Genomic DNA, 25,571 nt, shown 5'->3' on the forward strand with positions numbered 1-25,571 from the left:
AACCATCAGTATTTTAGATGGTGGGTTTTTTAAAATAAAAAGAAGTGTTTATTTGTAATATAATAAATGATAGCCAGTGAGCTTTTAGTCTTTAACTAGAGGTCAAAAAACCTCTCTTAACTGGATTTGCAGATGGACTCAACTGGAAAACTGTTTACTCTCTGTGTTGTGAAATCTAAATTAAGTATGCTTTTTGGATTTAGGATGTTATAAAAACTGAGGTGATAGAATAGTAAAACCTTGTAGCCTTATAAATTTGAGTAGAAATCACATATTGGATGACAGAAGTGAAGAATGAAGTTCACGTTGTTGAGTGACTTTTTCACATTTGTTGAGTTTTATGTGGTTGATCTGGGTCTACCTAAACTTAACTTCAATACACTTAATACACAATTCAAAACCTCTTCTAATTGCTACTCCATTCTATATACATCAGTAACTGCCTTAAAACATACCTTTAACATTCACAAACTTTATATTTTTCAGCATTGCATTACTTTCCAGAATATCAGTGGTTGGTGGATTTCACTGTTGCAGCTACAGTTGTGTATGTGGTGACAGAAGCCTATTACAGCATTATGAAGCCCTCACAAGAAATGAATATCAGCATAGTGTGGTGTCTGCTTGTCTTGGCTTTTGCAGTGTATCCTTTTCTGTTTTCTTGAATCCCTCTGCGTGTTTTAAAATAGTTTACATCATTCTGCAATTCATATAAATCTGTGTGCCACTGATGGACAGGATACAGAAGTATTTAGCATTTGGTAAAAGGATCCTGTAAGCTAGTGCCATTGTTGGATAATGTATATGCTGTACATGGTCTTTGTAAATGCTGGTGTCATTAGCTTGTTAACATCAATACCAGACCATTTAGGAGAAAAATACATATATGCAAATACAGTTAGTGCTCATCTGTAGTATGTAGTGGTTCTAAACTAACTTGATTTTGCTCAGTTTGGCAGTCAGAAATAGTTATGTGTACAGAAAGTCCAGCTTTTGGAGACGTTTGGAAATTTATTGCACGTTTTTTGTTTTCAGTATGTTTAATCTCATAGTTCCTGAACAGAATAGTACAGTGATGTGTATACTAGTTTATTGCAAAAATATGTGCATGAATTCATAATTTTAAAATAAATTCAGGGCATTCTTACAGAAAATAAGTTATGTAGACAGTTGTAAGAACAGCTCTGTGAAGAGCTAAACTCACCTCTCAAACTGAAGGAAATGGAAGTGGAGTGTTTAGGAAACAGGCAATATCAAAGCATAAAATGTTTGTTTTGTTATGAAGAAGGCAGTTAATTTTTTTTTTTTTTACAAAGAAGGCAGTGTCAGACATAGATGCTTGCATGGTAGTTAACTGTTTTCCTCAAACCAATCCAGACACACATTTTAGGGAGGAAAGTTGCATTTTAAAGATATGATAGGGGATAAAGCAGTGGAATTGAACAAAGGCTTGTAAGAGTGCAGATTATGGAAAGGTGAACTGGAAAGTGATTTGCTACAGCTCCTCTGCTCCTTCAGCAGCTGAGAACAGATGAAGTGCTAAATTACAGTTGATAAACCTCTTGAACATTCAAAATTATTTCCTCTGTATAAATGCTAGTTCTTTTTTAGAGATTCTTAATGTGCTGTGCTTTGTTCAGTTGGTTTGTAATACTAGCAGTAGCTGGTGGTGTTGCATAAAACCTTGAACTCTAATGTTTGGTTACATTTGACTAAGAGTTCTGAGTATGCTTACTGCATGTCTGTCTTTGATAGTTATTAAAATGTGTGCTGCCTTTATGGTATGGACAGGAATTATTTTCTAAGTAGACTGAAGTATAAATGATAGAATTTTTCCATAATTTTTGCTTGCAATGTATAAAAACTTGCTAGAAGAGAGAGTCAACTCTCATTTGGAAAAAAGTCTGTCAGTAGCTTGCTGCCAGATCACGTATTTCTCCTTTGACATGTCAGTGAACAGATCCATGGTCCAGAAGGTGGATTTTGTAGTCTTCTGTGACAAGAAAATCGGTGTCTGGCTCTTGCACACCTTTTAATTGTATTATAGCTGTAGTATTGGTAATGTATAGTTGTTACTGCACATCTTTTGTTTTACTTTTTGTGTGAAGTCAGGAATTTTAGTTTAATCTTTGCAGAAGGAAGAAGACGCAGCTACTGCTTCAAAAATCAGAAGTGATAGCCAACACCTTTCACTCCTGTTTTGAGGATGAGGGGGAGTTTAATAGAACTAATGGAAAAACAAGCTTATAATACTAAAGCCACAATGTACTCTTAGATTTATTGCTGACAATGCCCTGTTTGCTTCATCTCTCCTATCTCAGGAGTAGTCAATTTAAATAACACAACAGTAATTACAATTCTAGGTGAAACAGAGTTGAGAATTATATATTGTAGGAATATCCACTGCAGTAATATTTTCTTACCGTGGTTTTGAACACTGTCCTGTCATTGCTTTCATTTGGTCATCAGTTCAGGGCAAAACTTCAAAAAAGGGTTAAGTTGCCTGTCAGTGCAAGATTTTTGTCTCAGTAGTGTGAATGTGCAAGTAGCTGTTAGAGTCTGTGCTTAGTACCTGTATGAGGAGTTAGTGGCCACGTAGAAGGATGCAGTAACAGGAAGCACAGTTTAAACTTTATATTAGCCTAAACATCTCCATAAATATATTAACATAACTTATTCCAGGCATTACAGCTTTTCAGGTGAAGGAGGTAGAATACAGAGGTATTGATAACAATTCTAGTGGTCACTGGAACCTAGTCAGAGGAGATTTCAGAAGAAGTTCATTCATATGTTGTGACATCAGACCTTTGGGATGCAGAGAATACTTAAAACTTACTCAACTAATCACTAACTCAGTATGTCAAGACCAGAAGTGATTCTATGATAATGGATGATTCAGAAAAATCTGGTTGCCTCAATATTTTCAACAGAAAGCAGTCAATATGATATGTCAAAGTTAAATATAGAACAATTTTGAGTTTTGCTGACAAGTGCTTCCTCTGTTTCATGCCTGTGTGTTAAGAGGTGATAAGTTGTACTAAGGATACAAAGCAAGTTTGCAGATGGTAGAAAACTGGGAGGAGCTGTTGACTCCCTTGAAGTCAAGGTGGCCCTGCAGAGAAACCTTGACAAATTAGGGATGTGGGCAATCACCAACGATATGAAGTTCAACAAGGGAAAGTGCTGGATTCTGCACCTGGGATGGGGCAGCCCTGAATGTATGGGCAGACTAGGGAGCAGGAGTCTGGAAAGCAGTGCCATGGAAAAGAACCTGGAGCTGCTGGTTGACAGAAAGTTGAATGTGAGTCAGCCAGGAGGAGCCAGCATCGCCAGCCAGGCAAGGGATGGTATGGTATTGTCCTAAGAAAGACATTCAGGTGTTAGAGAGCATCTAAAGGAGGCCACAAGGATGGTGAAGGTTCTGGAGGGGAAGCCGTATGAGGAGTGACTGAGGTTGGTTGGTCTGGTCAGCCTGGAGGAGACTGAGGGGAGACCCCATCACAATCTGCAACTTCCTCCTGAGGGGAACAGGAGGGACAGACACTGATCTCTTCTCTGTGGTGGCCAGCGACAGGACTCGAGTAAATGGCCTGAAGTTTTGTCAGGGGAGGTTTTGGCTGGATATCAGGAAAAGGTTCTTCACCCAGAGGGTGGCTGGGCACTGGAACAGGCCCCCAGGGAAGTGCTCACAGCACCAAGACTGACAGAGTTCAAGAAGCATTTGAACAGTGGTGCTAGGCACATGGTGTGATTCTTGGGGATGGTGCTGTGCAGGACCAGGAGTTGGATGATCCTATGGATCCTGTCCAGCTCAGAATATTCTGTGCTTCTGTGAATTCACAGTTTTTATGTGTTTTAGTAGGAACAGAAGATGGATCTTCTTCACTTCAACCATATGAACTATAAAATTAAAGAAATCCAAAATCGCAGCAGTTCAAAAAATAAAATTATTTTCATAAAAGGGTATAAATTCTCTATTATTATACCGTAAATTCTCCAGTGCCTGCAGCTATATACAGCTATATATACAATTTTATAATGCCTCTTGTGGCCAAAAAAAACTGAATGAAAGGAGGGCTGGTGTGGGCAATCTATTATCGTAGCACTGAATACTCCGAAATTACTCCTTCAGTAGATCCTGAGTATTAGGTCATGCAGGGGAAAGAAGTGATATGAAGCAAGCCATAATGCTTCAATTTTCTCCAACCCAAAAATAGAAGCAGTAGTGATTGTTTAACTAACAGAGGGTTTCAGTCATGTGTAGTTTGCATAATCATTAAGTATTTATTGAGTTCTGAATCTGCACTATAATTGGAATTTATTGTTAGTATGGTTTCTTGTTCCTCACTGAATTTTCCAAGTCCTTCAGGCACAATCTATAGTTGAAGTCATGAAGTATCTAGGGTGTTATAAATCTGATTATAGTTTAGGACTGTTGATCACAAACTGTTATTAAGTCCTCTGTATAACTTTAGGGTGTTTTCCATTTGTAATTAATGTTCCTAGCTGTAAAAAGAGCCTTAGTTTAAGCATGTGTTTTTAGAGAAACAAGGCTTTCCAGAGCACAGTCTATATGATCTCTTACGTACTTCTCTTTGGGATGACGTAAGTCTTCCTTTCAATGTAACAGTTCTTTCTGTAGATTGTGAAGGGATCTGAAGGTGATTACTATGAGATTGGAATTACTAGATGCTGTCCTTAGACCACATTGTGCATATTAGGATCTCTCTGCATATACAGGAAATTCAGCAATGTGTATGTTAAATGTGTGCTGCTCACTGAAGTGGGTATATGATATTATATTATCAGTTATGATACTGCATAATCATAGTTTCTTGAGAGACTGATAATTGTTCAAATGTTTTACTGAACAGATAGCCAAAAAATGTTTTTTTTTAAAAAAATGCAATAACATAGTTGTATTTGCCCATGGGCAAATACAACTATGTTATTGTGTAGTGGGTGATAAAAGTGTTACAGATTACACTTAAAATCTTGGTTTTCATTTTTTTCTTGTTTTTTTTTTAATCACATAATGCCTGGAGTGATCTCCAAATACTTCATTTAAATCTGGACTATATATTGCCTACCATTTAAATTATAGTGAGCTGCAGTTCATAGTAATAAGAGTTGATAGTGTATCATGAAAACTTTATCCTAATCTGTTTCACTTTAGAATTAATTTAGAAATGTGTAAAAAAATAATACTCAATAAATATTTTTAACACACCCTGATAACAGGGCAGGTAATGTCTTAAATGTTTGTCTTTGTGGCAGTGGGACTAGATAAAAGGATTTGATATATCGTACCAGATCTTAGATGGGTTTTAAGGCTGACTCTTGTTTTTCCAAGGTGAACACAGGATAGATTTTTCCTTCCTAGATAGGCCTCAATGTGCTGTTGTCTTAAGTCTCTTTGATAGCTAAAAGTCTCAAATGTGTGCATAGTTGAAGTGCTTGAGGACATGGCTTAGTGCTGAACTTGTTGGTGTTGAGTTCATGGCTGGGCTTGGTATTAAAGGTCTTTTTCAAACAATGTTACTCTATCTGAAAGGAGAGAAATATAAGTTCCATCTTTTCATGTGTCTTCTTTCTTCTTATAAGTAAGCCTAGATCAAAATTCTACTCCAGAGTATTCCTGGCTACCCATTATGTGATTATTATGCTTTAATGTGTTTTGTAATTTAACCTGAAATTGGCTGAACACATATTATCTTCTAAAGAAATAAATGCATACAATAGAACAGCCGTAGTGTAGATAACTGAAATACAAGTTTATCATTCTTGGTTACAGTTATTTTACAAACTAGATTTTCCTTGACGTTTTTCATGTGTAGTAAGGTACTGTTTTCATTGACTACCCATTATTTCAAAGTTGAGGACGGAGGTGAAAGATCAGTCTGTGTCACCTTTGGTTTTTTCTTCTTTGTGAAAGCAATGGCAATACTCATTGTGACAGAAAACTATCTAGAGTTTGGGTTGGAATCAGGTAACTCCTTTCTTCAGTGTTTGAAATGGCTGTAGTGATTGCATGATCTGAAAGAAAATTATTTCCAGTGTTTTTGATAAAATCTGTGTTTAAATGAATTATGTAAGTCGTAAGAAATTCTAAGAAAATTTGCTTTGGAATTAGGATTCTAAATAATATCCTGTATAATTTCCTGGCTTTCTCTTAAGTAGTGTAGTCTTTGCCTAGGTTGTTTGTTTTGTTAATTGTATTTACCTTCCAGTTATAGATTAGCCTTTCTTGACTTCCATAGTAAAGTGTAGCTCCCTTACCAGAAAAGAATTTTAAAAGTTAGCTTTTTTCATCTTCCTGAAGGGTCCAAATATTACAAATGTTGTTAATCAAGTTTTATTGTATTGTAGCTAACTAATTAGCACATGAAAGAGCTCTGCTAGACATAGGAAAAATTTTTTAAAAGATGACCTGTTGCTCAGCATTTTATTTCACAAAAGGGATTCTTCATTTGTACTGTAATAAAATAAATATATGTGTCTCTGCAGGATTCTCGAATTTCTCAGAAAGTGCTATGCAGTTTCTTGAAAAACAAGGTTTGGAATCCCAGTAAGTTTCTGGAAATACACTTGTCTCTTTATATCTGAATTTATAACTGAACCATTTGGATTTTCTTAGCAAGCATTTGTGTTGAATGTTTTGCTTTTGTACAGGGTTATAATCCCTACAATAGTTTAAAGAGATTAATGATAAGAATCTGAAAGTACCAACAAGTAACTGAAGTTGCATTAGTGTTTTCATTTTAATATGGATATATTTTCTGACATTTTGATTGTAGTTCATAAAATATAGTTCAAAAGTGTAAACACTTTTTTCACAGTATTTCCCTTCAGCAAGGATTATTTAAAATAGATAAATATTTTTTTGTCATTCCTATGGCATGCAAGAGGATGAGTGTGCAAAACCTACAAGATAAAGTTTGTGTTAAAATTGGCATTAGGAGTAAGTTGTGTTGTTCAGTCTTGTTTTCAGGTTGTAACTGTGTTCCTATCATGCAAAAACATCTGCTTGCTACAGGACATCTAAGTTTTTTATGGACTGCTGAAGGAGCATGCCATAGCTTGCGATGTTACATAAATACACAAATACTGTCATAGGCAGCCTTTGTATATTGCAAAATGGATTTCTGTTACAGTTCCTTATACGTGTGTGCTAAAATTTTGGGAGTATTTCATCACTGGAAGCACAACATTGAATTTCTTGCTTGATAGGTCTCAAGTATCATGCAGAAGCCATGGCATATCTTTATTTTTGAGGAACAGAAATTTCCTCAAACTAGATTAGTGTAATTTATGAATAAACTCATGGGAAACTGGTAACTGAATCCCATGTATTTCTTAGCCTTTCTTTAACCTGCTTTCCTAAGCTATTGCAAGTTCACTAACTTCTGTATTCATTTTCATGATAAGTGTTTGTTTAGTTTTAAACTATTGGAGTGCTTTACCTGTTTTTAGCAGCAACTGAGTTAATGATGGTGTCTCTTGATAGTTTAGGTGACATAGGTTAAGAAAGAATCTGAAACTCATTTTGGATCACTAGATTTGGTTTTGTTCCTCTTTAATCTCTTAGTTATATTTCACTGTAACTATGATGTTTTAGTTGTTTGTTTGAGGGGTTTGGTTTGGTTTTTTCTTTTGTTATGCAGTGTTTGTTACTTATGTAATTAATTCTGTGATTTGGTTGATCCTGGATATTTTTCCTGTAATTTTTTTTATATCCAGTAGTAATCATTTGGAAGAGACATGTTAATGGCCACACATACATTTCAGATAAATCTGTGAAAAGATGCAGTAATACAGTTTGATAGAGCTTTTTAATGGATGATGGTAGAATAAAATACCCGTTTTATCTTTGAGCAGGTAAACTTATGAGGCATGTGTTCCTCTTGAAAACACAATCCTTAAATTTATTCTATTTTAGTTATTTCTGTTATATAATTTGTTGTTAATTACAATATAAAATTATTCTTTTTTTTCTTCTTCTCTACTAACAAATTAACATCTCACAGGCAGTAAATTAGGTTTTCTGTTTTTCTAGGAAATAAATAGGTGACTTGGTTGGGTTTTGAAAGTATCCTTAAAAATTTTAATTTCTGATTGGTTTGAGTAATGTTAGTATTCCAGAGGAAGCCTATAGAATACTGTTGGCTTTTTTAATTAAATGTTAGATACTGTTGGGTTGAAAGTAGTCTCTGATACTCCCCACTCCCCCAACTTCCTCCCCAAGAAAATGCTTATTTCCTTTCTTTTCTTTTAGGGGTCCTGTGTCTAAACTAACCTTCAAATTGTTCCTGGCTGTTCTGTGTTCACTTATTGGTGCTTTTTTGACATTCCCTGGCTTGCGACTGGCTCAAATGCATCTGGATGCTCTGAATTTAGCAACAGAAAAAATAACACAGTAAGAGAAAATATATGCAAATAGGTATATGCGACTCAGTCTTAAATCTTTTATGTCTAAAAATAAACAAAGCAAACTATTCCAACAAGAAGGTAGTGACTTAAGACTTCTGTTGCTGCCTGCTTTTCATATCTGGAGCAGATTTGCAACCTGCCACTTTCTGCTCAACCTGTGCTATGCCAGTCTGTTACATTCTTTACCTTGTAATTTAGAGTCCCAATTAAAGGAGCTTTCCTTTCCTCCTGCAAGAGCTCCACCATGAATGTCTCTGTGTCCAGCTCTTTCCCCCATCATGTCTTTCCAGAAGTTAAGATAACCTTCAGGAAATACAAGTACAACCACATACTGTTTTTTTCCACCTACACTTGCAGCTGGGCATTATTCCTTTAATATATTTAGCATATGATAAAATGTAAAAATGACCCAGAATATTTAATAAGAATCATGTTAATACCAATTTAAAGGAATATTTTCATTTTCAGCCATCTTTTCATTTGATAATAAAATGTTCTGTTCAATTTAACTATTTCTTTTGAGCATTCTCGGGTTGAGGGTGAAATTCCAAGTGGTTTTCAGAGATCTTGACTGTTGATGTTTAATACATGATAATGACAGATTCTGCAGCATAGGGCTGTGTGGGTACTAAGTCTGCTAAATTTCCTAAGACAACCATTATGTTTTCCAATAGAAAAATAATTTTTGTTCAAACTGCATTTTTTTTCTTTCCCTTCAGAATGTTCAGCTTAAAAATTAATCTGTTTGAAGTGAGTCCATCAGTCTTGGTAAATTTATATATAAGCAAGTACACTTGCACCCAGTGTAGTTGTCCATGTATAGCAGCCAGCTATTGGCTTGTTTTATCTGCTGTTACATTTCTGTCTGTGTGTAGACTGTGACTGAGTCACTTCCTAATCTGTTCTTTTCAGATAAATAAACTACTTAGTTCTTCTTAGTTATGGTTCTCAATATTTTAAAATTCCTTGTGTCTTTTTTGTATTTCAACATCTTCCTTGATCAATGGACATGACATCCTAGGCAGAAATATAAACTCTGAAACAAAAATCCATTAATCAAGAACTAAAGGGGAATTAATACCCACTAAAGTGTGGTTTTGAAAATGAAAACTTCTCTAGCTTCTTTAGAAGATATTGGAACTGGTTATTGAAGATAACTTTGTGCAACACCACCAAGTTATTTTCAAAAGTCTACCAATACTTTGACTATTCAAGTGGTACAATGTGAAAATTACATTAAATAGATTAAAAGGTACCAATATAATTAGGTAAAGTCATTATAAAGAGTAATTATCAAGTGCCAGGTTCTAATAAACCTGAAGAACATAACTTGTCTTTGCTGATGCACATTGATTTGTCAGTGAGTAGATCATTTACTGATTACAGTTCTTTGACAGTGACTAAAGGGGGTTTTTAAATGAGGATGACGTCTCACTGATACAAAGCTTTCTAAGTTGGGTGCTAAAACAGTGTGTGTCTCTGCAGTCAAATACATGCTCTACTTTAAAAAATCAACCAAAACAACTACAAAGAAAAAGCCAAACAAACAAAACACAAAAACAACAAAAACCAAAGAAAAAACCTTAATCAAACCAAAAGTCCCCAAGCCGTCCAAGCCCCCTAAGATGTCCAAAAAACATATCAATCTCCCTTAAAATCCAACAAAAGAACCAAAATTAAACAACCCAAAAAAGCCCAGCACAAAATCTCTTCCTTAATGGAATGGAACATTTAACTTGCAGGGAACACTGACCAAAAAAAGCCCAAAACCTTCAAGGTTAATGATTAAGTACCACTTTGCTAATATGTTCAGAATTATTACTGTGATTCTTTTATGCGTATAGGGAGTAAGTTCACTTTTGGGCAAACAGAATAAAAATCATCTGGTGTCCATTTTGATTTTAAGAACTGGTTTGATTTTTTTTTTCTTTGCCAGTAGTATCCTTCCCTGCATATATTTGGAGTCTTCTTAACAAATTTGTACAATTTTTGTACACATTCCCTCCTTTGCCAGAGCGTGAAAGGGTATTTCAACAGCCTTTCTGCCTGTTCCCAAAAAAAAAAAAAAAAAAAGTGCTTCTAACCACCCTTCAGCACATTCCAGTCCATTAAATCAGTAGGATCTCTTAAATAAGTAGAAGCTCAGGTAAAAGGCTTTCACAATCTAACGAAATGCTTTGGACTGTTCTTGATGCTGTTGCATTCCCTAGCAATACTTAATAGCTAGCCGGGCTGACTTCTTCATCTGAAACCAAAGATTAAAATTTGTGTGTGATGACAACTTCTGTAACATGCAAAGATTTTAATGATTTTAGGAAGCTTGATAGTTTGCAATCTGGAAGGTCTTGTGTTCTTTAGAACAACTTTTGATTACATGGTTTTTTCTATAGTGTAGAAGTGGTGTAGTGTTTTCTATAGTATAGTGACCCTGATTCTCTTAGTGAGGAAATATTGCGCTAACAAAACAACCCAATCCCTTCAACTGTTCTCAATTCATTTTAGTATGAAAAATGATTGGGAAAATGTCTTTAGAAATAGAGAAGAAAATTTAGAAATAAAGAAGGATGTTAATTTCAGGGATAACTCCAAAACTATATCCCCTTTTTAAATTCCACTGTTTTGTACTCAAAGATTACTAAAGAGAACTATATTTATTTTTATTGTGCAGTTTTATACAGTGCTTTTAAAAGGGAAAAGCCATGCTGGCTTTTTGGATTTTTGGTCTGAGTATCTTTGACTGAATATAAGTACCAAGTTTAATTTAGTCAGGGTTTCTAAATAAAATACTTCATTAAACTGTGAAATCTGACCTCTGACAACTCATTCTTCTGTTCTTTTTTAAAGCCAAAATCCAGTGTGATTTCACAATATGCAGTATTACTGTTTTGTTGAAATGTAACTGATACCTATAAAATAGGGAAGTAATTTTCTTATTTATCTTTCTCCCAACTATTTTAAAGTTAAGATTTCTCCTTTTGAATCTGTGATACACTTTCATGTGAATCTGATACACTGATGATGAATCTGAATACACTTTCAACAGTATGGTCATTGTTTTTGTTTACTAACTTCCTCCTTTTTTTTTCTTCTTTCAGAACATTGCTACATATAAACTTCTTGGCACCTTTATTTATGGTTCTACTGTGGGTAAAACCAATCACTAAGGACTACATTATGAACCCACCTTTGGGCAAAGAGAGCATTCCTTTGTAAGATTTCCGTTAAAAATTCTTTCTCGAGTATTGAGAACAAAACAGTGTCTTAGAGTTGTTTGAAAGTCATTGAACCATGAAAGACTTTTAATAGAATCTGCTGTCAGAGGTATTGTGGAAGGTGCAGCTGAGTTCTAAAGAGCTTCTGTTATTTCAAAAGAATGAGAAATGGTTGCAGAATATTGAGTGTTAAGGTGGTGGTTCCCAAAAAGCTGCTGTCTTCTGACATCTCAGTGGCAGTAATGGGTTGTTCTTTGTAAGGGTGGAATACCACCTCACTACTAGCTGCTGGAATTTTGTATCCTGCATATTGGTGTAGGAAAGGAGCAGTTTCACTGAAAATAGTTGAGATATGTTGGCATGAGAGCTGAACTAGGATGTTTATCTTAAGATCTACATGCTGATGAAGTGGTATTGAATTGATAGGTAAAATATTTAAAATACAAAAAGGGAAAGAGTTTCCAAGAAGAGTGGTACCTGAAATACTGTATAAGAAGCATAGTTGATTGTCATTGTCACAGTTAGTCTTGCTAATTCAAAATAGTCTTGAAAAAGATATGATGGGCTGATACATTTCTTGCTTTCTAGAGGTGAGATAAGCTTCTAGAGTGATCCTGTGACCATTGAGCTATTACATAAAACACAATAAATATACATATTTTGTATATCTTTTGTTCCTCAGTTTATCTTAAAATGAATGTTGAACTATAACTGGGTTTATCAGGCAACTGAAGTACCCATTTACAGTGTAGTACTGTTTACTGCATAGTCCTGTGTGTCTGAAAACCTGTAATTATCTGAGCAACCTTGGGCTTTAGTGTTCTTCCTTCATTATGCAGAATTTAAGCATTTAAGAACTGCTCTTGTTTACAGAGAAATGAATACTAATTTGGATCTAAATCTGTAGGGCTTCTGAGAAGTAGTAGGAAAAAGAAGGCAAAAGTAAATACTACTTGCATGTGAACTTCATAACTGTAGTTTGTGTGTTAACTAGTTTTGACAATTTGCCTCAAGATTACTTTACAGATTATACAAACAAATAACTGTAGCAGTAGGTGGTCTTTGGAAAACAGTATTACCCTTTGTTTATTATCCACAGAATGTCAGAAGATACATTTGATACCATCAGATTGTGGATTATAATCCTGTTATGTGCTTTACGGTTGGCTATGATGCGTCATCATTTACAGGCCTATCTGAATTTAGCCCAGAAAAGTGTGGATCAGATGAAAAAGGAAGCTGGTAGAATAAGTATAGTTGATTTACAGAAAATGGTAAGTATGGTGGCACTGATTTATGTATTTGTAGTAGTTCAACTCTGCAAATTACTTTTTTCCAGTTGGTTGTCTTCTGCAGCAGCAGAGCTCATATCTGAATGAAGCTTTCTAGACTATATCTCCTATAAAAATAGCACCATTACAGAGAAATTCTGCAAACCAAAATATGGAGAGATGTATCATCTGTGTTATGTGGATGGTTTGTCCTTGGTTATTTGGAAGTTGTTAAAAAAGATCCCTTCCAGTGAGTGGTGATCTCTAACTACAACGTGGGAAAGAAAAAATTAAATTTAGGTAGAAGGGTAAAATATCAACTATGATTTTTAAATTGAGGGAGAATTTATGATAAGGTGGTTATATTTTGGAATAAAACAACAGATGTTTAATGCTGTCAAACCACTTTCAAGTGCACCAGCCTAGTTAAAAAACTGCCTATCTTACTGTGGATAAGGTGACATTTCTTAGGGTTCTTTTTTTTAAAGAAAAGTAGTAAAGCATACCTTGAACAAATGGAGGAGGTAGAATGGGTGTTGTGTGCTACCTGCAAAATAAGCTTAAATTTCTAGTGTTGTATGATAGTGCTATCTAATGATCCTGCTGAGCTGGGATGTATTGCAGGAGGAATATTGAAGCATGCTGTAAGAAAAAGACTCCTCTTCCAGGATTGTCATTATTACTTATAGTTACGTTAGGTGTCTGAAGGTTATAAGAGAACTGTGCAGTAGTTATTTACAAAGTGGCTAGGAATTTGCTTCAGAAAAAAAGTTAGGAAAAACATGTGGTAGCAACTGGTTAGGGTAGAACTGTGCTGATTGCTGTAAATGCACTATTTTAGTACTGGGAATTTTATTCCTATCTATGAAACAGTAATGTCTTCTCTTTGTGGCATTTCTTAAATCCATTTCTCCAGTATCTTCATATATTCTCTTTGAGAAGGCCGTAGCCTCTAGGTCTAGTCTTCTACTGTTTTACTAATCATACCTGCTTTACCTTTTTTAGGAACTTCTGCCAGTGTATTCTTTCCTGTCTGTCATTCTACAGATCATTTGTGATTCTAGTGATCATTACTTTTTAATTTATTTTTGTCATATTCCATCAATTTTTTTACAATATTTTTGTCTCCTGCTTTTTCTTCTGTCAGTGTCCACTACTTTTTCTTCTCATGTTAGTTTTTTGATGCTTGCTTGTTAAGAAGCCCTTTGAGGCTTGAGAAGTATTCCTAAAACTGTCATGTCTGCGTTCATAATTTTTGCCACCCTGCATTCTGTTCTTTTTTAAAAGCCCAGGTAGTTTTATTTCACTGCTTGCTTGCTGTTGATTTTGTGACTCTTTTCCTTCTTTATTTGGTTTAATCTTTTAGGTCAATAGTTTATATAAAATATGTACTGTTACAATCTTGAGAAAAATGGAACAGATGGAGAGCAGGGGGAGGGATATATCTATATGCATTTCGATGAACCATAGCGTATAACTGAAATAAAGATCATTTAAATGCTGTTATTGATCTAATGAAAACTCATCTTGTCATTGTTTTTAAAATACAGGTGTTTTTCCAGTGGGAAATCTTAAAAATATCTCACTTCTGAAAAAGAACTGTAATTTCAACCAAACTCTCATTTATTTTTTATGGGGCTTTGGACTGTGACTACTACTTCATTTTAGAAATAGGATTTAGTTTGTAAATAACTGGGAACTTGAAAAATTAAACATATATATTTATTTTTGTTTCTGGTGTATTAAAATAGGAACCATTGAATGATGGGATACAGTTTGCAGAAGCAAAATTGATGCTCTTTTTTTTTAACACAATTGATGCTTTTAATTATTTTCTTTCAGCACTTCCTCTCAGATTTGTAAATGTCCTGAAACTAGAATTCATGATGGGGATTTCTTCATTAGTTCTTTTGAAGATGATATGTCACGTGCCAAGAGTTACTAGAAAATTCTTAAAACAGCTTTAATGCATAAGTACTGGGTTTTTTTAATAATAATTTTTAATAAACTATTTGTTTTTTCTAGACATGTTCATAAAGGTCTGCTTTGATCAACCAGGACTCATGAACTTCACTCTCCTTCATTTTTCCAGGTGGCTCGGGTATTCTATTATCTCTGTGTAATTGCACTGCAGTATGTTGCACCATTGGTAATGCTCCTTCACACAACTCTGCTCTTGAAAACACTAGGTAAGCAACATTGGATCAACAAAAGTTTATTCTGTTCTACACAGGGCTTTTTTATTTTCACCTGACAAAAGAAGAATTCATGGGTACTTGAAAAACACCCTTTAGTTTCCTGTACTTTAAAATGTTCATGTGTGGCTTCTAAGCAGTTTTTTCTGTTGCTCCTTTTGATATTTTTCAATTCCATGCTAATTTGTTTGATTTATTTCGGAGAAATTGTGTAATGCAACCAATTAAGTTGTTTACTTCTGTTGAAATATTTGTCTTTTTAGGAGTATTTGAGAAGTGAACTGTATAAACATGATTGGTTGAACTTCATTAGCATCTCATGAAGGAATTTTTTTCATCTTTTTGCCTTTGGTAGGCTTTTAGAATGGGACTTGTGAGATACAGGGTTCATATAGTTAGTGGGAGATCTGAAGTCGCTCTGGTTTGAGGTTTTTTTCTTTCTTTCTTGTGAGAGATACCTTTCATAACCTGCCATGCAGCTATGTCATTCTCTTTGCAAAAAGGCAATGGATAGAGATAGGCTTTAGCCCTGCCCTGAAGTAGACATTTGGTGAGATGAATCATACCCAGGATGTACAGGGGTCTCAAGGCAGCTATATCATATGTAGATGTTAGGATGTCAAAATACAAGATGAATGCTACCCTAGTAGGTTGCTGGTATGACCAGAAAGTCCTGCAGATGAATATAGTTTGTATTTACTAAGTTATAAAAACTTAACATTTTTGTGTATGTATTAAAAATATATTGAAAATATATCCAATCTGTAAAGTGATTGAATTAACAGAACTTGTATTTAATTCTACAAAAATCTGTTACTTGTTTCTTTTTAACAGGTAATTATTCTTGGGGCATCTACTCAGAATTGAATTCTGACACTCCAGTAGAAAAGAGTCTGCTTCCCAATTCTGTTTATTCTGTGTCTCCACCTGCTGATGGAAAGATGAAAGTAACTGTAGTCCAAATAACAATGGCTCTGGGAAGCCTAAAGAATATTTTCACTCCTCTCCTGTTCCGGGGACTCCTGTCTTTCCTCACCTGGTGGATTGCTGCTTGCCTTTTTTCTACAAGCCTTTTTGGGCTCTTCTATCACCAGTACCTGACTGTGGCATGAACAAGTCAATTGACAAAGCAAGTGTGAGGTCAAATTCTAGATACAAACCCAGGTACCCAAGAGGAGATGAAGAGAAAAGAGATCTATATATGTGAAGAGAAAACATATCATAATTATTTTTAAACATTTCCTTGGTGTTCTCAGGGTAAATAATCTTAAAATGCTTAAAATTGCAACTGGGTTTGTTATTTTTGTTACCCAAATGGTAGGTAATTAATTGAATTATTGTATTGGGACTGACTGACATTATTGTGTTGTAGATGGTGGTAAGCATGCTGAAAAGATGCGACCTCTGAGTATCTTGGTTTCCATAAACAGCAAGCCAAACTCAAAAATTTGTTTTAAGCATCAACAGTTATTGACTGAACTGCATTCAAAGGGTACTGGACATAGTGATCGTGGCTGCCTATGGATTAAGTCTTGAAACTGAGCCATACAGTGAAAGGAGAGAGAGGGGATTTAAAAAAAAAATTCTGTTGGATAGCTGTTGATCACTTTTCTCCTTGGAAAATGAAAAAATCCAACAGGAAAAAAGAGATACTGTATATTACAGTAAGGAAAGTTGTATAAAATATAAATTTAACAGGAGTAGATGTATGTACCTGACAGGTATTGCTGCCTACATATTTTGCAGGAGTGCTTGTGCAGTAAGAAGAGAGTTATAACAAATATATTGTTTCAGTCCCTGCAGTCATTTTGAAGTAATGGCCATCTGTATTGGTGCTAGTATTGATCCACAGATTCCATCTGGATCTTTTAAAGTTCTTCTTTTAAGGTAGTGGATAAATTCCATTGAATTCACAAAAGTATAGAAAATAATTAATGACACCAGTCAAACATTTCAAAACAAAACAGTTTAATCCTGCTGATTGACACTGTATGTATATGTGTAATGTACATATAAATATATATTATATATTAGATATATAATATATATGAAGGTGTGAAATATGGAATCTTTATTTTAAATTACTGAATGTGTCTGACAGGGCTGTGGGAGAAAGATGTATGTGTATCTAGTGATTTCAAGGTCCCCTTTTGAAATGAAACTTAAATTTTTCTTTTCTTTTTTTGGAGTTCAGTTGAAAGGGCTATTTGGTTTTTCTGCCTCTTTAGAGGTACTTAGTTACACTAAAGAACTTACACTGTCTTGAAAGAAGTCTACTTAAACTGTTAATCTTAAAATTTCTGCTCTGTCAAATCATCATCTTTTGCCACTTTAATCTGTGTTAACTTGACCGTATAATGATAATTAATATATCTTGGCTTCAGAAATAGATTTTCTGTACAATAAAGCAGCTATATAGTATGAAAAAGAGCAAAGTACTAGCTTTACAATTTTTGCTTAGCTAGAGAGATAGATTCCAATCAAAAAATTGTTTTTTCAGATGTTTTGTGTATTTGCAAAACAGGAATGGGGATTTATATGCAGTAGCTTTTTTAAACAGTTAATATTACACTTTGCAAATGTCAGTGGATTTTTTAATTAATACTAGCTGGTTTTATGTTACTGTTCTTTTTCTCTTGAATTTGTGTACAGCTTTGGCATATAATAAGCATTTATAAATGGAAAAGCTTAACTAAATATTTAATATGTAGCAAACCTACCGTATGGGAAAACAAACTCAATGAATGCAGAAAATCAAGATTTTGAAGCTGGTGATAAACTATCTTACTGTGTTGAAAGCCTTTTAAGTTATTTATTAGTTTATTAAGTTGCATTTATTGATATTGGGGAAAGATTTGTGTACACCAGCCTAGTACCTACTGCATGCATTTGGGATGTCTGAGAACACCTTGCATGATGCTACTGGTTTCAGTGTGACTGGGGCTGCAAGCTTTGTTGTTTTCACTTTTTGTAACTAACAGGGACAAAGGCTTAACTGTGAATTGGCCTAAAGGTTAATATTTGACCTCATAGTTTTCAAATCACAAAGCATTCCTAGGAGGCATCTTTCAGATGAATAACAGAATGACAAAATATGACAGGTCCAACAATACTGGAGCCATTCTTGTATTAGTTCTAGGTATGTCATTACTACAAGATACATCATTACTAGTAGAATTAATAAGGCCAGCTTTTAGGTTAGAGTTAGGTGTTCAATGCTAATCTTCTGTTCAGTAAAATGAAACGATGCAAACCAGTTTGGTTCTGATAGTGAACTTGCCTGTTGAAGCTCACTATATAGAAGATGTAACCTGTTGTTGCAATCTGAAGGAATGAATTTTGGATATTTGAGAATACTTCAAAATAATGTTAAACAGCAGTTTCTGTTGACACAGTTATTCTGAAAGCCCCTAAGCAAAAGTGGTCTGTAGTTACATAATAATGCATTCAGCAAAGGTCATAACTGGATCATGTAGCTGAACTTCACAGAGCTTTTCCTAAGAGCTGGTGCTGCCTTACTATTCAGACATCACACTGATCACAGTGAAAAATAGGCATCTGGTGTTGCAAACATGAAAATCAATGCTTGTAGCCATTGTGCTGTTCCACTGTTCTATAGACCATTGTTCTGCAGAACTGAATGGTTGACCTTTTGGTCAGCAGTCTGATCTGAGTGGGAGATGGTCTTTCTTTGGATCCATTTAATCCTGACATGAGTCCAGAAGGCTTATGAAAAACTAAATATGGCAATAAAAGCCTTTGAAATGTGAGGTGACAGTGAAACCAGAGGGACCATATTGCTAAGATTGTGAGCAGTGCTTCCTACAAGTATGTGATACGCTCAAAAATGTCTTTTAAAGTAAAGTAGCAACCCTGATAATCTTGACTTCCATGTATGTTGTGTAAGGTTCAAAGGAGTATCTGCTCACTTCTTTAGTAAGTTCCTTTGAAACAGCAGCTGGTAAATGCTTTTTTTGTTTCTTTGTTTCATGGAGACCTTTATCAACACCTGGCAATGGGAAAGCATCTTGCAGAAATGGAAGAGAAAGTAAAACATGACTGAAAGGTTGGTGGGCATTATTCAGGATTCCGAAACATTTTGTCTTGCTTTTTGTCCACTACTTAATTAAAAATTTTAGAATGGTTTGGGTTGGAATGGATCTGAAATGGATCACTTTCCACAAGACCAGGTTGCTCCAAGCCCCGTCAAACATGGCCTTGAACGCTTCCAGAGATGGGCAGCCACAGCTTCTCCGGGTAACCTTATCCAGTGCCTCACCATTTGCACAGGCAAGAGTCTCCACCTAACACCTAATCTAAATCTCCCTTCTTTTAGTTTAAAACTATTTCCCCTTGTCGTGTCACTCTCTGCCTATGCAAAAAGTCATTCTCCCTCTTTTTTATAAGCCCCCTTTAAGTACTGGAAGGCCGCAGTGGGGTCTCCCTTAGTTTCTGAGAGATTGTAGAAGGAAAGGTTCCTTTGGCAAAGAACCCATCTTTGTTTCTTTCTTTTCAAATTCGGATCTCCCTTCCTCTCTTAGTGACGTGACTTCTTTCTTCAACTTCTGTAGATGATCTACAGTGCTTTCCCTATGTTCCCTCTCAGAACTGACTAGGCTAAATTAGTCCAAGATTGTATTTGGACTTCTGTTTAGTTTAAATTTACCTATTTCTGAAGGATAAGTTCCTTTAAATAGTTCAAATAACTTTGAGCTCCAGCTGAAACATGAAAAAACTTGTTAACAATTGTTTAAACTCTACACTTACATTATATAAGTCCCTTGAGAAAAAGGGTTAGGATGGTGATAAACCCAAGTCTTCCAGCAAGTTCAGGGAGGTCCAAACATAACACTTGGGCTATTTCTGAGCTAAGAGAAGTTGATTAAGAAAAGGAGAATAGATTATAGAAAGCCTATTCTTACAGGTGATTATTCTCAGGCCATGCTTGTCCTCTTTTATTCCTTCTCAGGCTATAGGTTATGCCAGTTGTTGAGGTTTTGTTAGCTGCTCAGTTCTTTCCTCTTCCAGAATTCACTTGCATAAGGATCAACAGATTGAACAGTAGCATCAGTACAAGACAACATCCTTGTACAGAAGATACTTAGAGAAAATTAATTTCTGTTGCAGTTGTTCTTCTCATTTGGGTCACAAGTACTGCAAGGTGTCTAAACAGAAATACATTCTTCCCTGGATTGTAAAGTCAAATTTGTCTAAGAACAAAAATGCTACCAAGACATCAACGCAACAATTAGGCAGCATTACCTCACTCTATGCAGTAGTTAACAAGTACAGAAATTTCAGCTAACTTCAAAGGAACAATTCAAAGTGCTGTACTTCACTACAGTTACTACAGCTAAGTGGTAATAGGGATATTGGATATCACATAGAAGTTTGAACACATCTGATCTTAAAGCTGTTGGAAGGCTCTCCAAGGTAAAAGGCCTTATGTCTCTTTATTCTCAAATATCTGTGCTTTCCACAGAGTAATTTTGATCAGTTTTTAAATACTACACTTCATGCTTTTTCATATGGCACAATTTGCACGTGTATTTGTTCAACACAGCCCTTCCCCACCCAGACTTAACCCCACAGTTAATTTTGTCACTATAAAGTTACTAGATAATTTTAATTAAGGTTTAAGAATTAAGTAATTAAGGTTTAAGAATTAAGTGCCCAGAGAAAATGAAGACACTGAACAAGAATGAGGCCAAACAAAATTGTGTGTTCTCTTGGAGAAATATGTTACAGCTGAGCAAAATCTTAATGGAGGAAGACAACAGCAGGTTACTTGTATCCTAAATCAAATATTAAATGTGATTCTTTACCATTATGAGTAACACTGTTATTTTTAGCATCTGCAGCCTAAATCCCAAATGGTAAATCAAGAGCAATATTTTAACCCACTGATATCTACTCTAAAGAGCATCTAGGCAACAAGCTTAGAAGTCAAATACCTGATCTCACTAAGCAGGCTGGTGCAGATTGGTCTGTCTATGCTTCAGAGTGATTTTTTGCGACTCCTTCTTTAGGAAGGCCTGCCGTGCTTTGTGACCTGTGCAGCACAAGCAGTGAAGTGGATGGCATGTCTCATTTGCACTCCTTAGTACTAGACTGAAAGGTCTTCCTCCTCTAAGTGAGATCATGAAGCCAACATATCATTTCCAGGCTGCTTTCACTGACATCTGTATATGCTGCACTTAACTTTTTCCAGTCTCTCACTGTGGACTATCAGAAGAGTAATATCACACTGGATGTTGTTTTGCATGCCAGTGTATATGTATTTTGATACCTTTGATTTCAAAGGCATTTTTAATGGAAACTATTTTTAATGCTAATACCATGGATCATATTTTCATTTTTTAAATTAATATCAGTGCCTGCAACTAGAAGTCAAAAACTTCTACAGTTTTTTTTTTTTAAAGTTTGATGTCCAGACTGAAATGTTAGCAGGTATGTAGTTCTATATCAAAGTGCAAAATCCACCTGTAAATACCAAATTTTTTCCATGTGATTACATGTCAGTCAAGAACCCTTAAAATTTGTACTTGCAGCATTTTTTCTCAACAACATACAATCCATACGACTCTGCTATCTATAAAATACACATTTCAGAAGAGCTTTGAATAGCTTTTTACAAACCTGTTACCTGTAGGTCATTACTGTTTTGTTGTGCTGCAACATATTTTTTAAAACCTGGCTTAAAATTCTTGCACTTAAAGCCAACCTTATTCTCTCTTCCTCTGTTCATAGTAACTCTGCCTCCCATACAGGTTCTAAGCTTCCAGAGTGTGTATTCACAGTATTTTTGATAAAAACTTAGGATAAAGAAAAAAGCATCAAAAATTGTATTTCATAACTACAGTTCATACATATCATGATGTGCCAACTGTTTTTATTTTTCCTGTCTTTGGTCATTCCTTTGTTCCATTGGAAACAGCATGTAAGGTTTTCTAGGAGGAATACACATGGAAAAATATTCTGTAATAGAAGTTACAGAAAGCTGTCTAATGTTTCAGTCTTCCCATTTATGTGAGTAAATATTAATGCAAAGAAGCTATTAAATAATTTCAGCCTAAAATTTCTCATAAGGTAAACTTGTTACAAATTGCACAGGGAACATCTTCCAAGTTGTAAATATTTTACTTTAAATCTTTTACTTGTCTCTTTGTTGCTGGGAATGCACAAATTCAGTGTTGTTGTTCAGTTAATAGTCTTTTTTTTTTTTGTCTTTAAGTGAAAAGCACATATTACTTTCCATTCTAGAACAAACCTAAGACAAAAAGACCTTCCTCCCTTCATTTAAGTATTTGCCAAATGGGAAAGACTTTGATGTTATATATGTAAATTTTAGCTTCCTCTTATTGCTACAATACTGTTAAAATACGATTTTTATACCTACAGCTTTACAAGTACTAAGATTGTCATGCTTCACAGTGAGGATGGTGCCAAATGGTGTTTGTGTTATATTGATCTGGTGTTGCATTACCTGCTGTTTAAAAACAAATTGCTTCCTATGCTTTTAGAGGTTCAGCAGGATCTGTGATCAGAAGAGCATAACACATGTTGAAAAAGCTCTGGTTTAGGGTGGGTTTTTTTGGTTGTTTTGGGGTTTTTTTTTTAGTGGAGTGGATAATATTTGGGTACAACTAATAAACAACCTCCACTAATATTGCATTATTTTTATACACTGTAAAGTGCCTAATCATGGGTGATTCTGGTAGCCCTTGGAATGGGGTTTGCTATGAAATTTTTTTTTTCATACTGTTTTTGGTTTATGTCCATGTGTGGTTTTGTGTTGTTAACATACTGGAGACAAGATTTTGAAGAAATCTTTTCCGTTCCTTGTACTTAAATGGTAATCTAACAACTTTGCCCATATCTGACTGGTAATTGAATGCCCCTAATTTAAATTAACACCCCTCTGCTACCTGCCACCTCTGCATTGTTTTCTTTATGACTGATGGCAAGGATTTACAAGCTTTGGAAAGGGTTGACTTACAAAGTTTTGTAGTGACACCTGGGGTGTTAATTATACCCCAGTTGTCCAGGCATATGGGTGACTTCAGCCAGGTAAGTTGTTCTGCTTGGGCTCAGAAGGCTACACTGAAGTTCACTGAATCTTTATGGATTTGGAGCACAAAGAGTACCAAATGTGATATGGCTGACTGACACCAAGCTCCAAAAAGTTACACCTTGTAGAATTTTGTAGAATTCTGTTAGGGTATTTAACAGTGAAACCATCCTTACTTTAAAACTGCTTCTCCACCTTCAGGAATGCAAGAGCTGAAGGCAGAACCTGCCTGGTTCAGCATGGAAGTTAGAAAGTGAGGAAACAGCAAGCCCGTGCTCCTGAATTAATTAATTATACATTCTTCATGTGAAGTGCTTTTAAGTTGAGCTAGTGTTCCTGATTCAAATCTACCAAAGGAAGCCTTCTTCTGAAGAAGGCTTGTCACAGCATGTTGAGCTTTTAGCTCTAAAAAGTGGGTGTAGAAATCTGTACTCTATATAGTACACTATTTGGAAACCTGGTACAGTAAGCTTGCTAAATATTTCCTTCACTATTTGTAAGAATTTACATTACTTTTTTTACTGTACAGCATTTAAGAAGCTGGTTTTGCCTTACTCAGGCAGCGTTTTATACTAATGTAAAAATAATAAGAATTGGTTTGTTGCCTAAATGCCTAAATTTCTTTAACAACAGTAAATTTCACAAAATTGAAGCAAGGTTATGCTTTCTTATTACCTGTACATTTTTTGAAATGTTACAGTTTAACTCTGCTTTTATAATGCACACCTTATTAAAATGAAATTTATATCTGTTAGTTAGTTGCTCATTAGTTTGCACACAGCAAATCTAAGAGAAACTGTGATATCTGCTGTTTACCAAGTGGCCCCATCAACTTGCCTGCCTTTGTAAAGTGTTAATCCATGTTGGACATATAATGTCTACTGCAGTAGACATTGTACTCTGCATGCCTTACATTTGTGCACTGTGAAGGACAGACCGTTTTACGGTACTTTAGGTTTAAAAAAAAACTTCCATTATTTTATATAGTATTTCTCATATCCAAAATAGGACAATTTCTAAAGCCAAAGATCAATAAATGTTCGTTGTCTACCAGTGTGATATTTTTCTCCTACATTTTATGATATATGCTGCTTTTTATCAACTTGCAGAATCTCCCAAGAGCATGTAATAACCAGGCTTCTTATCAGTTTTTCTACTAGTCTAAGTTGTTTACTTCTTTTAGAAATAATTGAGTAGACCACTTAGTCCCGCCTTCTTTGGGGTGCAGCAAAAAAAATAATTTTTGAATATAAATGCAGGTAGTGTCTTACTCATGTGAACAGCAGTTTAACCACAATGAACCATTTAGAGATTTCTTATGAATGTTTTCATTTTTGTGTGTTTCACTATTTAAATTTTTGTACCATTTCTGGAGAAAGATTGGCTGTACAACATAGTAAGTGGAGGAAATTCTGAGTTTCCCAGTACACTCAAAGGATTTGTCACCCTTCTTGACTGTCACCCTTCCTGATAGGAAATCACTTAGAAAGGGGTTGTGTTTGCTTCTTATGAAAAGAAATGTGTTTAAAAGCATTACATGGTCTCTCCTATTTGTTTCATCCTAGCAGCACTAAGAAGTATACTTAATAACATCTTGTAACCATCTTGAATTTGATTTTTGGAATATCAGATTTGGTTACGCCTGCATTTTCTTTTCATGTGTGCAACAAATGCAGGTGATTGATGCCAAAATTGCTCCTATAGTTCCACAGCTGTAAAAATAAAAATCCTTGAGAGAACATCTTTCTTTAACCTAAACAAGAGCCATTCAGCAATAGCCATCAATTGTGTTGCAGAGGCAAAGTGTGCCATGGTGCTAAGAAGAGCCAGTCTTGACATTTTGGGTGAAGATTTGAAAGTCTACAAGGCATTTGAGCTGTGGGACCCCCTCCTGAAAGTGTAACAAAGGTGAGTTTGAAGTGATGGTTAAGAGGAAGGAAATTATAGTGGGAGATCTGCTTATGTCTCAGAAGGCAGCTTAGCCTTCTGCTTTCTTCATGCAGCCTGAAACTTCAGCCTGCCTTTAGAATCCACAATCCCTGGGACTTTGCAGTAGAATAGTTTGGCCCAAAATACAGTGAAAGCCTTTGCAGTATGCTGCTGGAATGAAAGCAAGCCTTGGATTTCAAGGGTCGTATGAAGTCTTGCTTTTGAATTCGCCAGCTCCACACTGTGTAACGCAAATGACTTAGAAGGTCTTCAGTTGACCTCTGCTGTCACATGCAAACATGCATGATTCAGTGCAGTTCCATAGCAGATTATGTGCAGTGGGAGAGGAAAGCCTGGATGTAGCCTCCAGCCAAGAGGGCAAGCATCTGGTACCTCTCCTGTGCTGTCTGATCTAGGTAGGGCTGAGAAAATGTTTAAGATGTTGCTGGTTTGATTTCAATTT

At 35.3% G+C, this 25,571-nt stretch overlaps 1 protein-coding gene across 3 annotated transcripts in view; it reads left to right on the forward strand.

Moving 5' to 3' along the window:
* The window catches only part of TMEM161B (transmembrane protein 161B), a 46,952-nt gene extending 22,240 nt beyond the window's left edge, over window positions 1-24,712 (forward strand). For 2 of the 3 annotated variants that reach the window (XM_048290493.1, XM_048290495.1), the window contains exons 5-12: window positions 487-643; window positions 5,838-5,989; window positions 6,508-6,568; window positions 8,276-8,416; window positions 11,526-11,639; window positions 12,742-12,916; window positions 15,006-15,102; window positions 15,943-24,712. In XM_048290493.1, coding sequence (XP_048146450.1) covers window positions 487-643; window positions 5,838-5,989; window positions 6,508-6,568; window positions 8,276-8,416; window positions 11,526-11,639; window positions 12,742-12,916; window positions 15,006-15,102; window positions 15,943-16,220 — 1,175 coding nt within the window. In that variant the 3' untranslated portion in view covers window positions 16,221-24,712. The remainder of the gene's footprint in view (window positions 1-486; window positions 644-5,837; window positions 5,990-6,507; window positions 6,569-8,275; window positions 8,417-11,525; window positions 11,640-12,741; window positions 12,917-15,005; window positions 15,103-15,942) is intronic. The other variant, XM_048290494.1, reaches the window with a different exon arrangement.
* Window positions 24,713-25,571: the final 859 nt, after the last annotated feature.

The sequence above is a fragment of the Corvus hawaiiensis genome, chromosome Z, assembly GCF_020740725.1.
Source record: "Corvus hawaiiensis isolate bCorHaw1 chromosome Z, bCorHaw1.pri.cur, whole genome shotgun sequence".
NCBI classification, from domain to species: Eukaryota; Metazoa; Chordata; class Aves; order Passeriformes; family Corvidae; genus Corvus; species Corvus hawaiiensis.